The sequence below is a fragment of the Cervus elaphus genome, chromosome 19 (assembly GCF_910594005.1).
Source record: "Cervus elaphus chromosome 19, mCerEla1.1, whole genome shotgun sequence".
Classification (NCBI taxonomy): Eukaryota; Metazoa; Chordata; class Mammalia; order Artiodactyla; family Cervidae; genus Cervus; species Cervus elaphus.
In genome coordinates, this window is record NC_057833.1 from 24,469,720 (window position 1) to 24,493,892 (window position 24,173).

Sequence of the window (24,173 nt, forward strand, 5' to 3'; positions counted from 1 at the left end):
GGTTCTGGAGCAGGAAGGAGAGGACCACTTAAAGAGGCTGCCTTGAGGGGGAGCGTGCCTTGGTCAAGGGATGCATCCAGCCCAGAGTGAACCGAGTCTAGGCTCTCCATGGCCAGAGCCCTTCCAGAGGACAAAGGCAAGGGAGTCTCGAGAGGCAGAGCAAAGGGAGGGAGGAGGGACACATGGGAGACCTCCTGCTGGGGAGGGTGGGTAGTAGCATCTGTCCTTAGGGGGCTGTCATGAGAGGGAACAGAGAAGTGCCTACCATGAGCTGGCACACAGAACAGATTCAGTCATAGAAGGGTGTTATTTTTATTTACCTGGAATGACATTCAAACTACATGGAGTCAGTTCATATTTCTTAGTAAACTAAATGCTAAGTACGACAAGGAGGATCCTTAGCTTTTCCTACACAGACTAAGATTTAAAACAAAATGTGAAATTAATTAACTCTTGAGAGTCTCTTGGTCTTCAAGGAGATCGAACCAGTCAATCCTAAAGGAAATCAATTCTGTGTATTCATTGGAAGGACTGGTGCTGAAGCTAAAACTCCAATACTTTGGCCACCTATGCAAAGAACTGACTCATTGGAAAAGACCCTGATGCTGGGAAAGACTGAAGGCAGGAGGAGACGGGACGACAGAGGATGAGATGGTTAGATGGCATCACCAACGCAATGGACATGAATTTGAGCAAGTTCTGGGAGTTGGTAAAGGACAGTGAAGCCTAGCATGCTGCAGCCCATGGGGTCACCAAGAGTTGGACACGACTGAGTGACTGAACTGAACTGAAGTGTGAAATTAATATAATATTGGAAATCAACTATACTTTGAAAATTAGGATCCAAAATAAAAATTTTAATATATATAAAAAAGGAATAGAGCTAAACTTATTTTACTAACAGAAAAGTATGAGCAAAGAGAAGTCCTGGTTTGGTGGCTTGAATATTTATCTTCATGAATAATATTAGGAGATATGTAGTAATAATAATAATACACAGTACTACATAGTATATACTTGTATAATATATTATATTCTGGTATTATACAATACCATGTATTATTATTATTATTAAATAGCCATTCCCTTCTCCAAGGGATTGTCCCAACCCAGGGATTGAACACAAGTCTCCTGCATTGCAGGCCAATTCTTTACCATCTGAGTCACCAGGGAAGTCCATATTATACAATACCATTTATTATTACTATTAAATCCTCATAACAAACCTTTAAGATAGGTACTATTATACCTATCCGGCATTATTCAGACGAGGAAACTCAAACACAAAGATGTTAAGTAACTGGCTGGAGATCACAATACAAAGACAGGGATTAAACCACATGGTTTGGCTCTGTAATCTGTGCATTTAAAACCTCCACATGTTATCACCTCTCAATGTAAATGCTGGTAGGTGATATAAAGCAAAGGTCATCTAAGAGACATTCCTTGGTAGGTTGTGTTCAGCGGTGTATCAGGGAGATAAGGACCCAACTCAAAGGAAGATGCTGAAGGAAAGCTGGACACCGAGGTGGCTGTAAACTAGAGGTTAGGATACGCACAAGTAGGTCAGGACAGAAAGTGAAAGTGAAGTCATTCAGTTGTGTCCGACTCTTTCTGACCCCATGGACTGTTGCCTGCCAGGCTCCTCCATCCATGGGATCATCCAGGCAAGAATACTGGAGTGAGTTGCCATTTCCTTCTCCAGAGGATCTTCCCGACCCGGGGCTCAAACCCGGGTCTCCCACATTGCAAGGAGACTCTTTACCATCTGAGCTACCAGAAAAAGCTCCGGTCAGAGCAACAGGCAAAACCACCAAGACTCAGGCCGCATAGGCCACCCTCCAGAGTCTGCCCCAGGCAGAAAGGTTATTCCCCACTTCCCCAGAGACAGAAATCAATGAGCCTTATTCTGCCAGTCAGAGCTTAACTGGAAGGGACAAAGGCCACCAGCCTGCAGCAATGTTCTCTACGCTTGACTTAACAAGTGTGCAACCCAGTCAGGAATAGAGCAAACACAACCACCCTAACAGTCTCCCAGTCCAGTCCTCTTTAAGAGGTTCAGGTTTCCTTGTTGAAAACATTCTACTCCCAATGCCTTTCCAGAGCTTAAAGAGAAAGCATATGAACGAAGCCGAAGGGGTGGTGTAAGGAACAAGCCAGAGTGGCAGAGAACGCGTGGAGAAAGGCACTCACCGAGCAGCCTCCCAGCTGTTTCCCTTTGGAGAGTCAGGAAGCATTATATTTTCTTACTGAACAAGTGTTAAGAAAGCTAAACTTTTCCTTGGTTTATAACTGGCATTCTAGGCAGAATAGCAATGCCCACCCCCCCAAGTCCACACTGAACAGCAAACTGGGGAGAGAGGAAGAGTAGGAGAGGCACTTTGCAATGTATTATACTTATAACTGTCTTAATTGTCTTAAAAAAATTTTTTTTTTCCAGAATGGGGGAAGAGGCATATAAGAATAAAGGCTAAATGAGAAGGATGCAAAAATCTGTGATGAGGACTCAGAAGTGATAAACATAAACACAAACTGAAAGTTAAAGATATAGCCAGGAGGAAGGAAAATGAAAGTCAATGTGTTAAGTCATAAATATTGATGAATACAAGTTGAGTCCATATACGCTCTGACCCTTTTTGTAGATGTAAAGCGCTCCACTTCCAGAACTTGAACTTTTATTGGGCAGCCGGAGAGATACGTCTGTATATTAGGCTCCTTAAATCCTTGAGTCTTATAAACCGCAGAGAAAGGAATATACACTAAAAAATAAAAAAAGTAAATAAAATTGTCATAAGAATACAATGTTACTAGCATCACTTGCCTGTTACAGGCATCTTTTTTAAGAATCATAATGGGCTACAACAAGAAAACAGCTAGTGAAACTCAGCCCAGTGTTGTGACATCAGCAAGGATGATCAATCACTTGCTGGTTATTTCAAATCTGTGTTCTGCCAAACGACCATGATAAACTTTCTACTCCTCACTCAGATCATCAGTCTTTACCTTCCTGTATCCTGGGATCGCTGGGAGACAGATCGTAGTCCACCTCCTCTCCCTCAAAGTGGAGCTCTCGCGTGTCCAGATTTTCTATCAAATTACTCATGTCAGCAGCGATTTTCTGCAGTGCAGAGGTATTTACTCTTGGCTCATTTTTCAGCGACATGTTGGCTTGAGACAGGGTAAAAGCAAAGGGGCTGGGGAAGAAGAAAAGAGTTACCAGACTTACTATTTTGGTCAAATTTTAAAAGAGAATAAAATAATGCTGTTTGCAGTGACATGGATGGACCGAGAGATTGTCATACTGAGTCAAATAAGTCAGACAGAAAAAGGCAAATATCATATGATATTGCTTATATGTGGAATCTAAAAAAAATGGCACAAATGAACTTATTTACAAAACAGAAATACAATCACAGATACAGAAAAACTTATTGTTACCAAGGGAGAGAGGGGGCAGGGAGGGATAAATCGGGAGATTGGGATTGACATATACACCCTACGATACATAAAATAGATAATTAATAACGACCTGCTGTATATCACGGGGAACTCTACTCAATACTCTGTAATGACCTATATGGGAACTGAATCTGAAAAAGAGTGGATATAGGTACATGTATAACTGATTCACTTTGCTATACAGCGAAAACTAACACATCATTGTAAATCAACTATACTCCAATAGATATTTATTTCAAACAAACTAACCAAAAAACCCTAAACCCTGTTCTGTTATTTGAATCCAGGCTTACATATAGCATATGGAAACAAGTCAGCTAGCTCTACGTGAGCCCCAATTACATCAAACTACCTTTAAATTTATTTTCCAGTTTAACATTTAAAGGATTCCTAGCTTGCAATTTAAATTGGAGTGAGATACTTAATTGTATACCAAGTAAGAAAAAAAGAAACACCACATTGAATAAGTGCCAGTATTATCTTTCATTTGGGAATCATTTTTTCAGTGAAAAGGAGTTGATTCTTGACTCTAACAAAAACATGAAAAGAAAGAATATCATCAAAATAAGTAACTTTAAATATTTTCTACAGAAAATTTAGAGTATTTTACAATAATTTCAATATACAGATTTAAAAAGTATTTTTATGCAGTATAACCTTTCTATCAATACATTTCCCCTATAGGTGATAGAGGGCTTCTAGGGTGGCTCAGACAGTAAAGAATTTGCCTGCAATGCAGGAGACCCAAGTTTGATTCCTGGGTCAGGAAGATCCCCTGGAGAAGGAAATGGCAACCCACTCCACTATTCTTGCCCGGAGAATTCCATGGACAGAGAAGCCTCGAGGTCTACAGTCCATGGGGTCGCAAAGAGCCATCCCAAGCAGAGTGTATACTATTTTTTTGAGATATGAGGTTTGGCCACGACTTTATGTGAGTTACAGTGATGTACGTGTCCTGGAAGGTAACCGATTAGTGTACCTTTTCTGAAAGATACCAGAAATGCAAGAATTATACTTTTCTCTTTTTAAGAAAACTGGTTCTATTTCATTCTGACATTTAATAACACAGGTCATTGCACATCAGTACCGAGGGAAGAAGAGTTCATAGAGATTTTATTTTTCATTTAAAATACTGAGATTTCAGCCGTAAGCGCTGTCGTTGGAGTTTGGTTGAAAAATCCATATTGGTTGTAATAATCTCTCCAGACCAGACTCAAAAATAGGAGGGCTTCCATACCAGTAACTCCTCCACCTATGTGCATTTATTAGCAAATCACAAACATTTACTGAGTATCCACCACTTACTCATTGTGACATGGAGTGAATATGTAAAGATGAATAAGACTGGTCACCGCCTACTCACAGTGAGGTGGAGTGAGTGAATATGTAAAGATGAACAAGACTGGTTCCTGGAAGGAAGGAGTTTCTAAGGCAGAGGAGAGAGATAAGTTACATGGCCTCAAATCCATCCCTGGCCTCCCCCACAGTCTTGGCCTTCCTGAGAACGGCATGCGCTAAGTGGAAGACACTTAGGTGGATTCTCCTCTTCAGGTGCTATTAAGAAGTGTGGGGTGGGGAGCAGGGGAAGGCTTTGTGAGAAATGCTAAGAGAGAGTCTTGGGCAGACTAGAGGAGCCCTTATTGATACTCAGCAAGTCTCCAAAGCCTATACTGATATGTTTGGTAGAAAGAGAAATTGTATAGAAATACAAAGAAAGGAGTAGAGGAGGGAGGTTCTGATTTGGCCCAATAAATAGACTCAATACATCTAAGTTCTCTGTGAACTATGTAATTAATCATGTTTGCTCCTCCATGTTGGCTGTAAGAAGTCTGGAGCCAATTAGTGACCCACTGATAGCAAAATACAGAACTATCTTTGCCTCTATCACTTTCCTTCAACTTTTCCACTTCTAGTTCTTGTTATAATAATAGTTGATGTATGCTGATTACTTACCATCACCTGGCTTGGTGATAATCTTTTATATACCTTATCATATTTATGATCAATAATAAATCTATGAAGATTTGTTATTTCCACTTTGAAGAGGACAAGGGTTTGTCATTCTTTCTTTATTGATAAGGAAATATGGAGAAGCATGGAGAGATTGCATAATTTGATGATTACTTTAGACAATCTGTCCAAGGTCATATAACCAGTAAGAGATGGAGAAGGAATTTGAAACCAGGTCTCTCTGACCCAAAAACTGATGTTCTTAACCATAGTCTTTATCTTCTGTATATTTTTTGTAGATACATAGATAGATGGAAGTTTTAGTAAAATCAGTGCCCTTGAGCAAGTCCCTTTAGAAGCTGACTCAAATGTAAAGAAAAATAAATGAATTCCTCTTGCATCCTTCAGCCATTTAAATTCAGGACCTTGGTTTCCTTCTCTATAAATTAAAAAGGTTGAGCCATTTCATCTCCAGAATTCCTTTAACAATAAAACCTTAAGTGTAAATAAAAGATGCTATAAATTGTTCAGTCTCCCTTATAATGTAATCCATTTAACCCTTCTCCCATCCCAAGAAATTAACTGAAGTAGTTTTTCATATGAATATGAGAAGTCATTGCCTCCGGTCATAATTAAAACATTTAATTCCTTCCCTCTCAATTCCGACACCTATTAAATGCCAACCATGAGCCAGGGCTTGCTTTATTTAAAATACAAGGTAATGAAAAACTTAAGAGGAAATGAAACAAGGAAAAACGAGTAAGAAATTACATCATATCATTGCTACTTGTGAATCTGTCAAGACTTTAGGTATTTTCCATTGATTAAACAGTCTAATGGGTAACTTAGTTAACTTTCTCAGCACAGCAAAGGAAAATAAGGGTCGCTTCAAATGACTTTCCTTTTGGACAGTGTTAATGTTAAAAGAATAAATGTTAATGTTATAATGTTAATGTGTTAATGTTGTTAAAAATGCATGTTGAATTTAAGATACACAGAGAATAATTTACACATTGCAAGCTAATTGGAATAAATAGTAGAGAGTTACTGGATCAATCTAACAAAACATATGATATTTCAGGTAAGGAAGATAGAAGGATATAAATCTGTGAAAAACTTAAGAGTGAGAAAAGAAACAGAAAGGAATCCTCTTATCATTTATCCTCAAGTGTTTACTATGCACTCAGCACCCTTTTAGCACAGTTATGTTATTTAGTACCCACAATGATCCTACCTGGTACTTATGATTAGTCTGAATAATTTGCATTCAAAACCTTGATTATTTAGTTAAATAATCTATCTAAGCTCATTTCAGTCATGTCAGTGTTGAATTTATAAAACAGATTTGTCTGGCTCTGAAATCTCATGGACTTAGTTATAGAAGTTTGAAATTATTAATTTTATTTCATGGACTTGAATGTCTATAAATTAGTCATTTATATAAGTTGAACTTCTGTAACAACAGATACTTTCTGCTTTAATCATCACCCTTCTAAGGGATCCCATTGGCTCCACTGTCCTTACAATTTTGGAAACAACATAACCTGACACTCTCCTCAACTTCGTCTTAGCCTTTATTTTTATGGCTTGTAATATTTTACAAGGTTCCATGGAAATTCAGCTGACCCAAAGGCTTTGTAGCTTTGTTCAGGCTTTTTTGAAGATCTTACCATTTAATAATGGAAAAAGAACTAAATTATTTGTCCATCACTGCCTTCACTTGAGTGCATGGTTGCTTTGCGTTGACTTTTTGTCCAACGATTGTACTGCTGGTTTTATTCTTGAATATCAAGCTGCAAGGCCACTGACACTCCTATGTTGTCACATCATAATTTATTATCCCATATTTTCTTTCATCTGAAATAATCTATAATGGTGGGTGAGCAGTTGTCACAGTTACAGCCTATTTTAACCAGCAACAGGATAAAGCCTTCAGTGTGTACACTTGAGATAATGTAATTGGTTTTGTTACCTCCTTATAAATATACTGCAAGATCATTATCTCTTTTGGTACCAAGTAGAGATGGAACCCACAGAGTGATAACAGCAGCTGTGTTTTATTTCTATTTGTGTCTGTATCTGGGAAGCAAATGGTTTTGCTTTTTTTTTTCTTTCTGGTTTTAAATACTAGAATTAAACATCTTTGCAGGGAACATTTAATTATAATTACCTACACTTATCTAATGGTGAAATCAGAGAAATTTAGAGTTTTCTGATCTTTAATTTTCAACATGATTGGGAAGCAGAACATCAAAGAGAACAGATATTTTCCTTACTAGATTCGTGCATAAATATTGACTTAGCTAAACTACAAGGATAATAATATTAACTACAACTATTAATGTTAAAATAAATATTAACATTAGCTAATATTGGCTGAATATGTACTATATGCCAGGCATTATACAAAAAGATTAATCGTATGCCTTCAGTGACTCCTCACAACAACCTTAGGAACCGAGTCCTATTGCCACTCCCATTTTTAAGATGAGAGGTGGGCAGTTTGTCCAGGGGCACATGGCTGGAAGTCATAGAGTTGGACTTGAACTTGCTTGGTCTGACTCCAAAGTCCAGCTCCTTAACTAGCCAGAAGTGGAACTGGGGAATGGCAGGATGGATGGACACTTGTACTCCTTACTTTGCACACTCTTAGAATAAAACAATGAAAAAAGGCATAGTAATAACAACAAAAAAAATCTCAACTTCTGTTTTGTGAAGATGATGGTGATTTACTTCCTGCTTCTCTTTCTAATTTAGGAAGTTGTCCTTGTATTTTTTTTTTCAATGTGTGATGTTTGCTTACCAAGGGAAACAAATGCAATGGATTTCTAAATAAAAAATCACAACAGATGAATATGAAGTGAATTATAATTAGATCATCTAAAACCAAACTGAGTCATGGGAATTTCTTGTCTCCCCATTTTCCATTTTGATGAAATTAATTGGTAGGTCTCCATTAATTGGGGAGGTCCATAACCTCCCTAAAACATATTATACAGCAAAGATTTGTACAAAGTGATTTGATGCTCCCTGAAATGCAAGAATCATAAATGTGTTTTCAAGTACTAAACTCAATCTCTGGTGATACAGTAAGCCTTGGATAAAAATTTTTTGAGTTTAGCTGACTTTGAATAAAGTAAATGGTATTATCATATTTTACATTCCAGTTTACATATTTTGAGAAAGTAACATCGAAAAAACCCCTGACTCAATGTTTACTTAGATCTTTGAATTTTTTTAAGAACATTGGTTACACAAATATCACTGGAGGGTTTTTTGAACCTTGAACAGATAATTAAATGTCGGTGGTGTAAGGGATAGGTCAGATGACCTAAGTTCATTCTTCCCTTATTATCAGTGTAATCTGGGCAACTAACAGCCTCCATAGGTTCTCCTCTGTAAAATGCAAACAGGACAGACTTGCTACTACTTACATGGTTCCCAGAGATGGAAGTTTTTTGCCCAAACACTATCCTCCTTTTGAGCTTCATGTCTAATCTGCTCTTGAAGCCTCCAGAGCCCAGAAATCTCCCACTTACTCATCCTTCTTTCTTGGTTTCATACCAAGAGTTTTCATTTTGATGAAATTAATTGGCAGATCCATACTACATAATCCCCCCCCCAAACATTTTACATAGCCAGGATTTGTACAAAATGATTTGATGCTCCCTGAAATGCAAAAATCATAAATGTGTTTTCAAGTACTAAACTCAAATTCCAGTGACATCATAGTAAGCCTTGGATAAATATCTGGCCTAACACTGACTGTTTTTCTCCCTTGTGGTATCAAGATTGGAGACGATGGTGCCAAAACATTTCACTCCCTGTGTCCACAGAACAGGAATTGGAAACCATGTTCTCTTTTCTTATTCCCTAGCTAAAAACAAAAATGAATCTACAATTACAAAAGCAAGTTTTAGCAGGAAAATAATTTCTCAGTTCCCATGATTTTTCCCTAAATCCTTTGACCTCTTTGATGACCTCTGTTCTCTGCCTCAGGCTTTCTTAGTCATTTCTTTGACAGGTTCTGGGGTTAAATATTACCCTCTTTGCAGTGATATCAGCTTTTTCTAGTTCATCTCCGTCATATCTTTGAGTTCAAATAGATATTTCATTTCCAGAGGCAAATACAAGTGTTAAGAGAAACCAATGTCTATTTCAAATATGAGTGGATAGGAAAGTATTATCTGTCATGTATTGAGCACTATTCTGAGCCAAGGGCTTCCCTGGTGGCTCAGTGGTAAAGAACCCATCTGTGAATGCCAAAGACACAGGTTTCATCCCTAGGTTGGGAAGATCCCCTGGGGAAGGAAAAGACAACCCACACTAGTATTCTTGCCTGGGAAATCCCATGGACAGAAGAGTCTGGTGGGCTACGGTCCATGGGGTCACAAAAGAGTGGGATATGACTTAGTGTCTAAATAACAACTCTAAGCCGCGCACTAAAGGCGCATTACATGAATCGCTTATCCTCAAAAAAATCTCATTTAGAATCAAAGACATGGAGCCACAGCAGCTTACTGAGGGTGCACAGATGTGAAGGGTGGGCTGGCCCCTGGCCTCTGACACTAGCTCACTAGAGATGCCCATCACCACCACTCTTACCTCTTCTCCTAATGCCACCAGTCACCTCGACTTCCCCCTGGGTAAGGGCAGGGCTTCCACACAGCCTCCGTGGTGCAGCCCAGCAGGAGCTATCATAGCTCCAGCCTTCTGGCTCCACCCACCACTGGCTAGACTGACAGAAGGACTGGTTCATTCTGAGGCTTCTGAGGAGGCACAGTACCAGGGGCTGGAACCTGGCTTCCTCAGGATTTGCGCATGTGTGCTGGGGGAGGCAGGGAGCTGGGGCAATGGGGGGACGGGGAACCAAGCCACAGAACCTGGGAGAATGGAAGATGTACTCCTCTCCCTTCTCCTCGCCTGACTGTGCTGAGCACCCTGCTGGCAAACAGCCAATGTGGAAACTCTCCTATGTGACCAAGCCACCGGCTGACTTTTGTGAAGCTATGGCCAGCCAAGGAATGTTCCAGCTTTGACACTTCGCTGCCTCCCTTCTCTTTCCCTCTCCCTCTTGCTGCTCTCGGGTTCTATTATCCAGAAAACTTGGGTTCAGATAGTGTTAGAACCAGTACGAACCACCGAACCATCTCCTGTCTTGCAGAAATTCATTTTATGCTGAAGTTAAAGGTAATAACAAAAAGTAAACTCGAATGGTTCTTACCATGTGCCAGGCAGTGATACAGGTGTTTTTCATGCACTAATTCAATCTACCCTCACCACAGCCCTATGGAGAGGGTTCTATTCTAATATCCTTTTACAAACAGGAACCTGAGGACACAGACAGCTTAAGTGACTTGCTGAGGGTCACACAGCAATCTGACGGGAGTCAGCTGCAAGGTTTGAGCTATCTTTGCCTTACTAACCTGGACTTTAGTACGCAGTTTCCTCATGTAAAAACTGAAATTAACAAACAACTCTCTGTATTTAGGACTTCACAGCAAGTACACTATTATAAGGAAAACTCTTCTTTCAGCACCACTAAATGTCAGAGAAAAGAGCACATTCTAAGAAACCCCAACCAGGAAATTAAAACCTAGCCCAAATGCAAAGGGTATTCAGGTGATGATTCTGAGCCAATATCTAAATGAGATTTGTTCCTGTCTCTATAAGTCACAATGCACCTATCAATGTTCGTATTGAAGAGAAAACGTAAGAGGGGCCCTCCTGACTCCAAAGTTTGTTAATAAGCTTATTAGATATGATGAGTGAGAGACTTGGTACAGCCAATAAACTGACTTAAATCCAGTAAGGATCCCAAAGGAAACATTCCTTTTTATAAAAAGAAAGGTAACTAACATTGCTATAAACTGTGGTCAGACTTCTAAAAATAATATCCTTCAATGTTAAATGAATACTTAATTTTTTGCAGTCAAGAATAGAATATGCATGCATTGTGATGGGTCTTCAGGAGAGGAAGCTAACTGCACATAAATTTATAGAAACATACTCCATTCTGGCTGATACATTATGTTAAATAATATTAACATAAACATTTTTCTTACAAGGGAGATTAAGAACACCAATGATTCAGTGGGTGAGCAAGAGATGAACAAGATAAACATTTTTCCACAGTAGAGTTCATCTCTATTAAAATCACTTTAAGAAAAAATTTCTTTCACTGGCTCAGAACAGTAAACATTTTTTTTAACGAGCACAATGTTGTTTTTGATGACGCATGTTGACCAAAAAACTATAGATATTAACTCAAGAGTTTTCATATAATCATTTCTATTTTTTTTGCTTCATTTTCTTAAAACTGTTCTGTGCATCTTATGATGGCGGTCCTGTTAACTGAAGAAACTACGTTCTTACATATAGACTTGATCATTAAAATTCTGTCCAGCTGTCTAAAATTCTATGATTCCTTTTTTTTCACTTCCCTCCAAAGAATTGGCAAACAACCTCCATTAGTGTGAGGCAGCACAGAAAGCATTTTCACTGATAACCCATGAATTTCACCCATGAAAAGAATGAAGCTGGCAAACACGCATGTGTAAACTCCTCTAGACATTCTACAGCACTAATGAGCTCTCAAACTTCTGTCTTGACTAGTGGTAAACACAGCAAAATTTCAATTTTTTAATCATCTATATACTTACAAAAATATTTGTTGAGACAGCAGAGTACCATGGAAAGTATGTGATTTTTGAGTCAAATAGCTTGAATTCTAATTCTCCTTAGGCTGAAAAACAAGTTCTTTATGGCTCTTTGAAGTTTCCATCACCTAAGTGTAAAGTGGAGGTAATACTACTAACGTAAGGAATTACAAGAATTAAATGATGTGAGTAGCTCAGAGCTCAGGCCATAGTAGATGCTGAAACAATGTTAGTTCCTTCTATGCCCTTAGCTATTCTTTTTTTTTTTTTTGCCCTTAGCTATTCTAAGAGCTACAAGTCTTCTGTTCAAACTCCATATATCAATACTAGAACTCAGTTCCCTCATTAGTAAAGGAATTAGCAGCCAGAGTTGTATTCTGGGAATGGTCTATTTGTTTCCCACTAAGAACAACATAGAAAATACTACAATTGTCTGAAAACAAAATGGATTAAACTAAGGCAGGTGCCCATTTCCCACTACAAACATGGAACTGCTGAATAAATTGCAGATCAATTTCTAAAAATACTTAGTCAAGGATAAAAACAGAGGCAGCAGCACCAAAAACAATAATGAGAAAAAGCTTCCAGTTTCCAACCGGGAAGAAATAAAGTCAGATGGGTACACTGGAACCGAGGCTGAAGAGGCCCAAAGGGTTTTGATCATAGATAAAGGATCTGAGATTACTTTTCTGTCCCCATGTGACTGTAAGGAGACATGATCCTAGGACCATGGGAGGCAGGGACATAGAGGTGAGACTCCTACAAAAACACAGAGCCTCAAAGAACTGCACAATTTTTTTATTTTTTTGTGTTTGCACAATCTGTTTAAAGAGACTAGAAGAGGCATCCCCAGCAGTTCCGAAAAGGAACTATGTGAAACTGTGGAAACTACAGAATAAGAAATCTCATATAAAAATTATTCAGGATCACAACTTCTAGCTTTTAGTAATACAGGTGTAGCTCTGTTAGGTCAGCCATCCCACAGAAGATGACTCTAAATTCTGGACAAAACGTAAAACATAACTGACTAAAAACCAACAGAAAGCATGCAGAAATTGGAAAGGGACCAGCATGGGGAAGAAACTGAAGGCGCTATTTCTGTCCAAGGACACACCTAATTCATGCCAAGTGGAATGACTAAAACTCAGAACGAAAATCCATAATTGTACTGGCTCTAAGAACCAGGAAACAGTTTTAATGGCAATTGTAACAGTTTAAAAGTAAACTGGGAAACTGTGGAAAGGAGTCACACAAAGGGAGCACCAGGTTCTGCTTAGGCCAACCTTTGGACCATGTATGCAACAGGACACTCCAAAGAACTCAGACACTAAAATGACTTCAGTAGAGATTTCCGCTACTGCTCACCGCAGGAAATATGGAGTGTGAAGTATGACTCCAACCAAGTTAACTGCCTCCTAAAACAAACAAACTCTTTGCAAAGAACATAACTAAATCCAGAGTCTATGATGTATCAATTACAATATCATCTAAACTTATTTGACAAAGAAGAAACAGGAAAATGTGATTCATTCTGAAGAGAAAAGTACATGAACGGAGGTGCATCCTGGGATGTAGAAATTAACTGACAATGATTTTAAGGCAAGTATCATAACATGCACCAGGAGGTCAAGGAAAATGTGTTTTTGATGAATGAACAAGTAGAAAATCTCAGCAAAAAAGAAAGCCCAGTGGATGGGCTTAACATCAAAATGGCAATGACAGAAAGAATCAGTGAACTTGAAGACTGAGTCATCAAAATTATCCAAAGTGAAGAACAGACAAAGTGGTAGAAAGATTTCTAAAAAATGAGCAGAGCCTCAGTGACCTATATGATGATATCAAAAGATCTAACAATTATGTAATTTGAGTCCCAGGACGTCAGGCTAGAGAGAAAATGAGACACACACACAAAAGTTTGAAATAATAAGTAAAAAAATTTATCAAATTTTGGAAAAGATGGAGAATGGATAGGTAGGTTATATTTTAAATAAGATATCAATACTATATAGCAGAGAAAATAAATGTATCAGCACAAAGTTTAGTGGAAAAAAAGGCAGCTTACAGTTTGTATTTAGAATTAAAAAACAAGCAAAACAATCCTGTATGTTGTCCATTAACATAAATGTACATAGAAATATGATGTAAAAAGCAATCAAGTAAATAACTATATGACAACTTTAGAAGCATGGCTACCTTTCTGGAGAAAGGGTGGGTATCCTCTAACTATGTAAATAATAAGGGGTATGAAGAGGACTTAATATATCAGTAACATTTTCTTTCAATCTGGATGTTATAGGTATATAGGGTTTTTCCCCTAAATATTCCTATTTTTAAATACTTCATTTAAAGCAAACAATTGGAAAAAATAGATGCCAAATGTGACACTTTACTCATACCCTTAATTCAATTATAGTTAATGACTTTTGCATTCCTTACAAACAAGTAAAATTCACTCTTCTTTCTAAATTCAGCCAATAGGTGTAACCCACTAACAGGGCAAAATGCAAGATATTTGAAATGCTCCACCCTCTGGAAAGCATATTTGTAGACTTCAACCTGATTCCCCTTAGAATCAACAGTTATCATCCACAGTTCTTGGTCATGCTTGGGGATTAATTAAAAAAACAGTAAAAATATGAAGTTAAATAGGCCCCTTTGGAACTGAAAGTACACTTAACCTCTTTTGAGACAACTAAACTAACTCTCAAAACAGGGCCTTGATGCTCCATGGCTCTTGTCTATAAATTTGGGGTGTCCACTACTAATGGTAGTCATGTTCAGGTAAGGAAAAAACAGTCATCAAAACTGAAGTTCTATTTGAGTTTTCCTTTCTGGAGGAGCTATTAAAATTGCTTCGATTAAACTTTTTAAACAAGAAAGCTTTAATAAATTCATTTGAAAATTTCCCCTCCTTAGCACTGGGTATCTAAATCAGGAAGTTCCTTCCTTTATTTTAGGAATCCAAGCTTTAAAATACAGTGAAACTCGTTTCACAAATTCTTCAACAATATCCACGCACAGGTAATAATAATTATTAAAATTATGACCAACAGCCTTTTCCCTCTTTTAACACATTCTTCTAGACTTGATCTCATTTGAACTCCAGAAGCCCAGACAGGAGGCATTACGGTCATCTCCACAACCGAGGTGAGGGAACTAAGACTCCAGGCCTGGTCTCTCAGCGATAGTGTGCATGGGCCAGGGCTTAAATATGAGTCTCAGTGAAATGACAGAGAACAGATATTTCAGACTGAAGAGAGATACAGAGGAGCCTTCCTACTAGGGAAACACCTGAGTCCCTGGCCCACTTGCCACTTGGATTTAGCTGAGATGCAGCACAGTAGAGTCAAATGAACACCTGAATTTGAATGTCCATGCCACCACTTAGAAGCTGTGTGAACCTATGTGAGTAACTTATCTTCTTTGTGCTTTAATTTCCCATCTATAAAGTGGGGAGAGGAGTAATGCCTGCTGCATTGGATTGTTGTGAGGATTAAGCCAGTCGACATGTAGCTCAGCTGGTAAAGAATCTGCCTGCAATGCGGGAGACCTGGGTTCGATCTTCCCTGGGTTGGGGAGATCCCCTGAAAAAGGGAACAACTACCCACTCCAGTATTCTGACCTGGAGAATTCCATGGACTGTATGGTCCATGGGGTTGCAAAGAGTCAGACACGACTGAGTGACTATCACTTTCACTTTTTTCATAAAATACTAAAAATAATATCTGGACCAAATTTGTGCTAGATACTTGCAAGCTGCTATTATTAAAAACTGGCCTTCTTACTTTTTTTTAACATAAAACAAGGTGAATAATGAAGTCAAGAACTGAGGATACAATCTTTGGACTGATGAAGCCAGTGTATACAAACCCTGGTCAGTGACTTCTAGTACACATGAGAATCGAGTAGTTCTAGTAATTACCATTCTAGTAATGGTAGTCATTTGGCTTCACATCCTTTGATGCACTGAGAAGAAGACAGAAGCTCAAGATCCCACAGAGAAAGCAGAAGCAAGACTAGAACTGAGGCCTCTTTCATGCTCCACATGCTAGCACAAGTCTGTTTCTGGGCCAGATTCATTCCATATAATGCATTTGTGAACCATGTCCAAATGTGTAAGGAGTACAACCAGACAGGCAGGATAAGTTGCTATTGTCTCAACTGCAGGCAGACTGTTCAGTACGTGTGGACTGACTGTCAGCTTCACAGGGAAAGAACCAGTTTGGTCTTTGCTCAAGAAATAGCTGCTCTTATGAATGTCACTAAGGAACAGAGCTATTCTAATGCCACCTAATTCTGCGACACCCCTGAGAAGCACATGGATTGCATTAATGCTAACAAGAAATGGCAGACAAAGATAGGCTGCCAAACCTCCGTGAACTGGAGAGAGTCGGCGTGTGCCAGCCAGACTGGCAAGACATCGTGCTTTCCAGGCGTGCCTCTTTGTGGGTTTCTCAAGCGACTCAGGATGATATAATTCACTCAACGTGTATTTATGGAGTAACCACAATACGCTGAGCACCATGATGGGTGCTGGGGAAGCAAAATGACCTCCCACAATTTACTTCACTGTGAAAAGCACACTGTCATTACTCTCCACCTCACCTGTGGATTTACCTCCTTCCCCATTAAAACCCCAGAATAATGCCCTTCCGTCCATATCTGCTATCTCCCACCTACGCTCCTTTCCAACCCCCATCACTCGATTAATCAATTCCCTTATCAACCTCTCTTGCTTCCTGTTTTTTCCTACTGCTGTTTACAATATTCACAAGCACCTCCATTACATATATGTTCCACTCAACTTCTCTTGCTGTGACTTGCGTCACGTTTTTGAAGGATTTCTGTTTCCCCGCTCAGCTAGACTGAACCACACATGTTTCCTGCTCTCTGACCTCTCAGCCTTCCAACAGGCTGCTCCCTCTGGAGTCTGCCTTACTCCAATTTCCTTCTTTGTCTCATTAACTCTAGTCACTCATTCTTTGTCCCGGGTGCCACCTCCTCCAGGAAACCTCCCTGTCCATGCAGGCTGGTTCAGATGACTCTCCTCAGTGCTTCTACCACACCTAGATGAGTCCATTGAGAACGTTCTTTTCCACTTTGCCTTTGTCTCCATTTTTATCTCACTTAACCTTTCTGTTGCTTGATGCCCTCCTGAAGTCTCTTCTCTTGGCTTTCACGTTCCCACACTATTCTAGTTTTCTTCCTCTGTCTTCAGCCACTGAGATGTAATCTTCTTGGAGGCTGTTCTTCTGCTCAGCTTTTACATGTTGGTAGTATTCAGGGTCCCACGATCTTCCTTTCAGATTCTCCTCACCTCTCAGGGGTGGTTTCATTCATGGCAACACATGGTGACAATACATACTCCTGTTTCCTTTCTTTGGTGCTTTTATGGCTCCCAGGTGATACCACCATTGAACACATTCCTTCCCACTTGCCCTCTGTCTCCCCTGGAAGACTGGGAGCTCCCTGAACAAGGAGCCATCTCTATTCCCAGACACTGGTGTCTACTGGGCTTGTAACTCTTTCCAGCCTTATTCTTTTTCCTAAGCTTCAGATATATACACCCAACCACCTGTGAAGGTCCCACTTGGGTGAACTTGATATTCTCCAAATAGAATCATCATCTTCCAAATCCCAAAACATTTCCTCATTCTCGGTTTCCTTCCTGAATGAACTGGGAACGTCATCTACCCAGCTGCATAAACCAAATCCTGGAATTCGTCTGCAGCCATACTCTTTCCCTAACTCTCTATATCCAAACAGTAAGTCCTGCCAAATTCTATATCTTCAATCTAACCACTATATTTTATCTCCATAATCTTGACAGGTTTCAGGAAATGAAAAAAAGTACAGTGTAGTTGGGCATAGGGTTAAGGGCAGGTGATGTTAAGGCATTTAGATTTTATCTCAAAGTCCCCATCCGCCACCTCTCACTTCCCACTCTGGATGCTGGAGTCCTGGAGCTAAAAAGTATTCAATGACAATAATTTTGGGCTGCTCAAAATTGGATTTTGTAGGATAAGTAACATTATTTTCAATTGGTTATCTTTTTTACTCCCCAACTAACCAATGTGGTTTCCCAAATAAAAAAGATACTGGGCTAAATAGAACACTGGCGCTGCTCTCTTTATAAAGTCACTGTGGACAATAACGATTTCCAGATAAGTCTCAGGGACATAAAGTAGTGCCTTCGTGGAACCATCAGAGCTCAGTTCTGCCACCTTTGAGAAACAATGCAATATTTAAGGTAAATAAGTTAAACTGGATGTGTATGAGGGTGAGGGTTAGGGGAAAGAAGGATAGGAAAGATGAGAAACAGGCTGGATCTAATGACTCACAGGCATAGCTGACAGATGATCAATTCATCATCAAATTGGCACTAATATAAAGTTAATAAAAAGCCATAGAGTAATCAGGAAGTGCCTTAAGTTAGTAGTTTCCAAGAGTTCCTTGTTATGCCACCTATATCTGCCCCAAACTATAAGCATTAAACAAATTTGTTAAAGGTATGGTAATATGGAGGCGGGGTGGACAGACACATTAGAAAGAGAAAAGAAAAATGTACTAGTAAAAATTTACAAAACAACACTGTGAATATTCTGAAAACTTCTGAATTGTACACTTTAAATAAGTGAATATTATGGCTTGTAAATTATATCCTTATGAAGCTGTTTTTAAAAAAATCTGCCAAGATAGGAATAATAAGTAGAGTTGTAAAAATCAATCAACACATAGCAATACTCAAAGAAAGAACAAGTAATTTTCATTGATCCTACAGAATAACCAGCAACAAAAGTCATTTTTATATTTCTTGTAACAAAAATAGGCAAACTACTACTTACAAGCCAAAAAAAAAAAAAAAAAGGCGAAAAGAAATTGTCAAAACACTTAAAGAAAGCAATCTGTCAATTCCTACTGTGAATATCGCTTTAATTTCACTGTTTTCACTACCAGAAGACTCTGCTCAGTGAGATTATTATGTTTTCACAAACACAATAATCACATCTGGAAGATTCTGCCAAGCTAGTATCTATGAAATTATAATATGTATCACAAAGAGAACTATTACAAGCTCAGAAAAAGCATGCAAGTTTCAATGACTAGAGAAACAATCCGATAAAGAAAAGACAAATGCTCAGTCAGTGATCATTCCCTTTTCAAGATGGGGTTTGAAAGAAAGATAGATGAAAAGTGGCCACACTCAGCTCCTTGTAAGCACAATTGCTGGGTGCTTTTTGGGAAAGAGGCAGGGTGTAATGTTTTTAGTCTCTCTCAGAAAAACAAGTTCAATCATGCAAAGACAGAGTCCTTTTGAAATCATTTCAGAAGGTAGATCCCATGTACAGCTGAGTCTCTTTGCTCTGCACCTGAAACTGTCACAACATTGTTAATCGGCTACACTCCAACACAAAATAAAACGCTTAAAAGTTAACAAAATACAATAAAAGGTAGATACCAAAGTGGAAGGTAGGTGTATGCTCAGAATATGATCCACTGGAATAGAAATTAACTATGCCTATCCTCTGATCTCACTCAGATTCAGCTGATCAAGCAAAACCATCCAGATGATATAAAACAAAACAAAAACCTATCCTGCAATTTGTATCCTCAGAGATAATTTGCTCAAACCCAAGGAACCAAACATAACTCACTTTGGGTTTTAAGTTAAAACATGTTGAATCCACTGTGACTCAGCACACAGGTGTCACTTAAAGGTGTCTGAAACCAGACTAGCTTTAATATGGTACCCAAGAGACAGCCAATGAATCAGGCACAGAATTAGGCAGGAAGAGCACTGGCCTCAGAGTCAAAGTTTTAGATCTAATCTCAACTCTGGGAACTCTCCAAAAACTGAATTCAATATCTGTTGAAAGCAAAGAGTTGCTTTTGAATTTTTACACACCTACATACCAGGCATATAGTAGATGCTCAATAAATGTCTTCTGAATTATCACTATAGATAGCTAACATTGAGCAAGCACTAAGTACTTCATATGCATTATATCATTTGATCATTACAATAATCCTATAATGTAGATTTTCATATTACTTGCATATCACAAATTCAGAAATTGAAGTTTAGAGATTAGTAATGTGCCCATGAGACTCCGCTGCTGAGTGGCAGAAAGAGGACTGCAGGGCCCAAAGCTGTTAATTAACGTGCATTTATGCACTACTGCCTCTCTGAACTCGGCTGGGCATTGGCCAAAGTAATCATAGTCATCAGTGAACATATGAGGCTCCTCTGACTTAATGTTTGTTTTATTGCATGCTTTTTGCCACCACCTGTCTTCCTAGGAGCAATAACCTTGGGATCCTTGCTACTCAAAACCTGGTCCGCTGATTGTAAACATCACCTTGAAACTTGGAAATGCAGAATCTTAGCCATATAGCCCAGAAACAGAATCCATGTTTTAACAAGACACCCAGTGATTCAGAGGGACCTCAGTTTGAAAGGCACTGGTTTAGACTAGCTCCAAAATGATATTAATACATGTTATGACAGGAGGAATGAAGGTCTGAGAAGGAAAATACAATAGAAATGTTATAGTCAGTGAGAACAAAACCAGCTTGCTACGGCTGTGTCAGGACCTTTATTCACCTAGATAATGGCATACAGATATTTATAAAGGACCTAGCAAAATGCCTAGTGAATTGATGAGACAACAGCTGAATCTATAGGGAGTATACCTATAGTCTCCCACCCTTTTAAAATCACCAAACCTGTGTTTTCAGAAGCACATATCATGTACCAAATAAAAATACACAAAGTCTTTGGCAAATACTGAATTTCTCATCAGGCAAAGGGCAGAGCTGTGCAATGGACTGATAAAACTCAAGACCTGGATATTAGATATTATCACTCGATCACAATCCAAGAGTCAGTTCTTAACAAGGCAACTTTATCCTTTTGAATATTAACACATTTTTTGAAGCACAACACTAAAGTCAACTTAAAATTTGAGTTTAAAAAACTTGATTTAAATTTGAGCTATTTCAATACGGCTTATGGCTTTCTTTTCAAAACACACACCTACATTTCTAGACAGAAAGTGGCCTATATTTTTGGCCAAGAAGTATAAGACAGCAACTCTTCTCTCACGAGAGACATGAGTTGTGTTGTGCTGAGTCAGAATCTAAAGAAGCATCTGAAGAAGCTAATTTTTACTCGCTATTTCTTACTCAGTTAAACAGAGTTATAAAATCCCAGTAGTTCCACATAACTAAAAGTCATGCACATGACTAAAAGTTATCTTAGTAGGAAGTGAGATATACAGGTCACTTTTGTCTTTATTCCCACTTTTCAAAGAAAAAAACTACAGTCCTTTCCTAGTCGCAATTCTATGCTTCCCAGCACTAAATGTGCCCCACACAGGTGGAAATCCATTCTCTTCTTCCGTTCTATGCTCTCAGTCATTTGAAATCTACTAGGCAGGTTCTTCTCTTTCAAACTTTCAACTATATATTCTTGACAATTTCTACTTCCTCCTGTCTTCATCTAGGGAGAACTAGAACAATCAGAATGGATTTCTTGCTAAGTAACCATCCAGATATCTCCTGGAAGGCTTGCTTTCACCACAGTGCATCTAAAATAGGAACTGCTTTTAATACTCAACCCACTTAAATTCTGTTACCATCATAAATTGTCCTCTGAATTCGGAGATTCTATACAAACACCATCAAATACGTCAGGGTTTTACAATAAAGACAAAGAGAGGATTTGGTCATGCTCAAAGTCAGAGGGCAAGCAGGAAGTACAGCAAAGTTTAGAGAAGTGCAGTCCTAAGGATTTTGATTCGGAGTTGAGGCCAGAGACTACAGAAACAGGAAGACATGTATTAACACCAAGAAACATTGAAGGCATAACCCACAGGCCTGAGTCAGTCAACAATGGGGTGTTTAGAGGCCTGAGGGGTCCCATGAGAGAATCAACTATACAAGAGTTTCCTACAAGAGACCCAAATTCCCAATCTCAATGAGGCCAGCAATGGACCATACTGAAAACCAGTTACAACTGCGCTAACCCAACCTCATTGCCAGTGGAAAGTTCTCCTTTATGTGGATGTGACAGGAGCTTCTCTAGAATATCCACCCTTGTGTTCCAATTCTGTCCGCTGAAACCACAGAGGAGACATCTCCTGATACCCACATTCTCATTTCTGTTCAGCTTAAAAACTCCAGCTTGTTTCAACCCTTCCTTATAATGTCTTGTTTTCAGACTTCTTCAGCCCGGTCCCTATTCTCTGAGTATCCAGATGGTTTGCCTTTGTTTTTCTGTGGCCTCAGTCAGGTCCAAGCGTAGACTGACCAGCAAGCTGGAATTGTTGGCTGCTTCTCTGGATACTGGGCTTCCCAGGCAGCACTAGTGGTAAAGAACCCACCTGCCAATGCAGGAGACGTAAGAGATGTGGTTTCAACCCCTGGGTTGGGAAGATCCCCTGGAGGAGGGCATGGCAACCCACTCCAGTATTCTTACCTGGAGAATCCCATGGCCAGAGGAACCTGGTGGGCTATAGCCAATTGGGTTGCAAAGAGCCAGACACGACTGAAGCAATGTATCCTAAGAGTGTATCAGTTCTTAATAATCAATGTTAACATGTGCCATTTGTGGGGGACAGTCACTATTTTCGTGCTGAAGTACCTTATATACCTGATGTTATTTAGTCTTCACAATGATACTAAGGTCAGTGTTACTATTGTATTTCCTTGATTCTAAAACACTGTTCATGACAAGATAATACCGTCAATTAAATTTCAGCTTTTTGGGGAGAAATAGAGATAGAAAAACGCCATCTCGTTAAATGGAGACATAAAATGCAATAGTCATGTCAGTTTCAGAAAAGTTAAATGTGTATTGGGGGAACAGGGACAGAAAGCACATCTGTGAATCAAAGAAATACGGCATCTTCCCTCTGGAGATGAGGAGTCTGTCGACTGGAAAAAATACATGCAACCTAAAAGTTGAGAGTTAGGTTTTATTCGGTGGGAATGTTTGGACTTGAGCCAGAGTCCTGACTCCCTCTCTCCTGTCGGGAGACAGAGAGCTGACTCCGAGGAGGAAGGGGAGGAGCCAGGCTATACACAAGTTTTGCAGCAAGGGGCAGGTAATCTGAATATTAAAAGATTACTGTTAAATTAAGAAGAGCTAAACTTCTCACATGAAAAGATTTAGTGATCTTCTGTGTATGGGAAGATGCAAATGTCTGGGCTTGCCAGAATCATTTCTTTTGTATACATCTATACTGGGGCCAATCCTGCTTTCTTTATTGTTCATTTCCTAATGGCCACCTCTCACATCCCCCCTAGCTCCCCAGCACTACTGGGGAGAAAATAGCTGATGGCTTTGTTTCACCTGGGCTTAGATATTTGCATTTGGCAGAGGCTTGTTTCCCAGTAGATCACAGAGCAGAAATATTTCATCTCACAAGCCCAAGCATAAGAAATTTGAGTGATTTATTGCAGTCTGTGGGCTTCCCTGTTGGCTAAGATGGTAAAGAAATTGGCCTGCAATGCAGGAGACCCAGGTTCAAATCCAGGGGAAGATCCCCTGGAGGAGGGCATGGCAACCCACTCCAGTATTCTTGCCTGGAGAATCCCATGGACAAAGGAGCCTGGCAGGCTACAGTCCATGGGGTCACAAAGAGTCAGACTAGACTGAGCGACTAACACTTTCCCTTTCACTGCCATCTGTAGAAGGGAGAACCGATTCAGACCAATTCTGCTGACTGTGGCATGTGTTCCCACTATTCTTGCTACTTCCTCCTCAGGAGCCCTGAAGTGAAGTTGGTTCATCCCAGATCCCCAGGGCTTTTTCACAAAACGGCCGCTAATCTGGGCAACCACTGTCTGTACCTGTGAGTGTTTAAACCTAAATGCAGATGTCTGCGTTTGTCCCTGGCAGTGAACCACTTTCTGTATGTCTCTTTCTCTGTATTTTTAACATGTGGTTACCAGATCAAAGACCATAAATATTTTGTGACTCTACAAACATAGCACTAATGCTCCGAAGTGGTGGATTCATGAACTTTCTAACACTTTGAGCTCTCTAGGAGTGAAAGAGTCCTGGTGAAAGGAAAGCTTCCTAAAACAGGAAGTGCTCCA

General features: G+C 39.3%; 1 protein-coding gene across 5 annotated transcripts in view; it reads right to left on the reverse strand.

Annotated features, from left to right (window-relative positions):
• PLD1 (phospholipase D1) overlaps positions 1-24,173 on the reverse strand; it is a 225,217-nt gene that overhangs the window by 130,360 nt on the left and 70,684 nt on the right. For 3 of the 5 annotated variants that reach the window (XM_043875453.1, XM_043875454.1, XM_043875452.1), the window contains exons 2-3: positions 3,004-3,194; positions 2,632-2,759 (exon numbers count right to left, since the gene is read on the reverse strand). The exons of 1 other annotated variant lie outside the window; for it this stretch is intronic. In XM_043875453.1, the coding sequence (XP_043731388.1) occupies positions 2,632-2,759; positions 3,004-3,163 (288 nt within the window). In that variant the 5' untranslated portion in view covers positions 3,164-3,194. Of the gene's footprint in view, positions 1-2,631; positions 2,760-3,003; positions 3,198-24,173 lie in introns of those variants that run through there. One more of the 5 variants, XM_043875455.1, reaches the window with a different exon arrangement.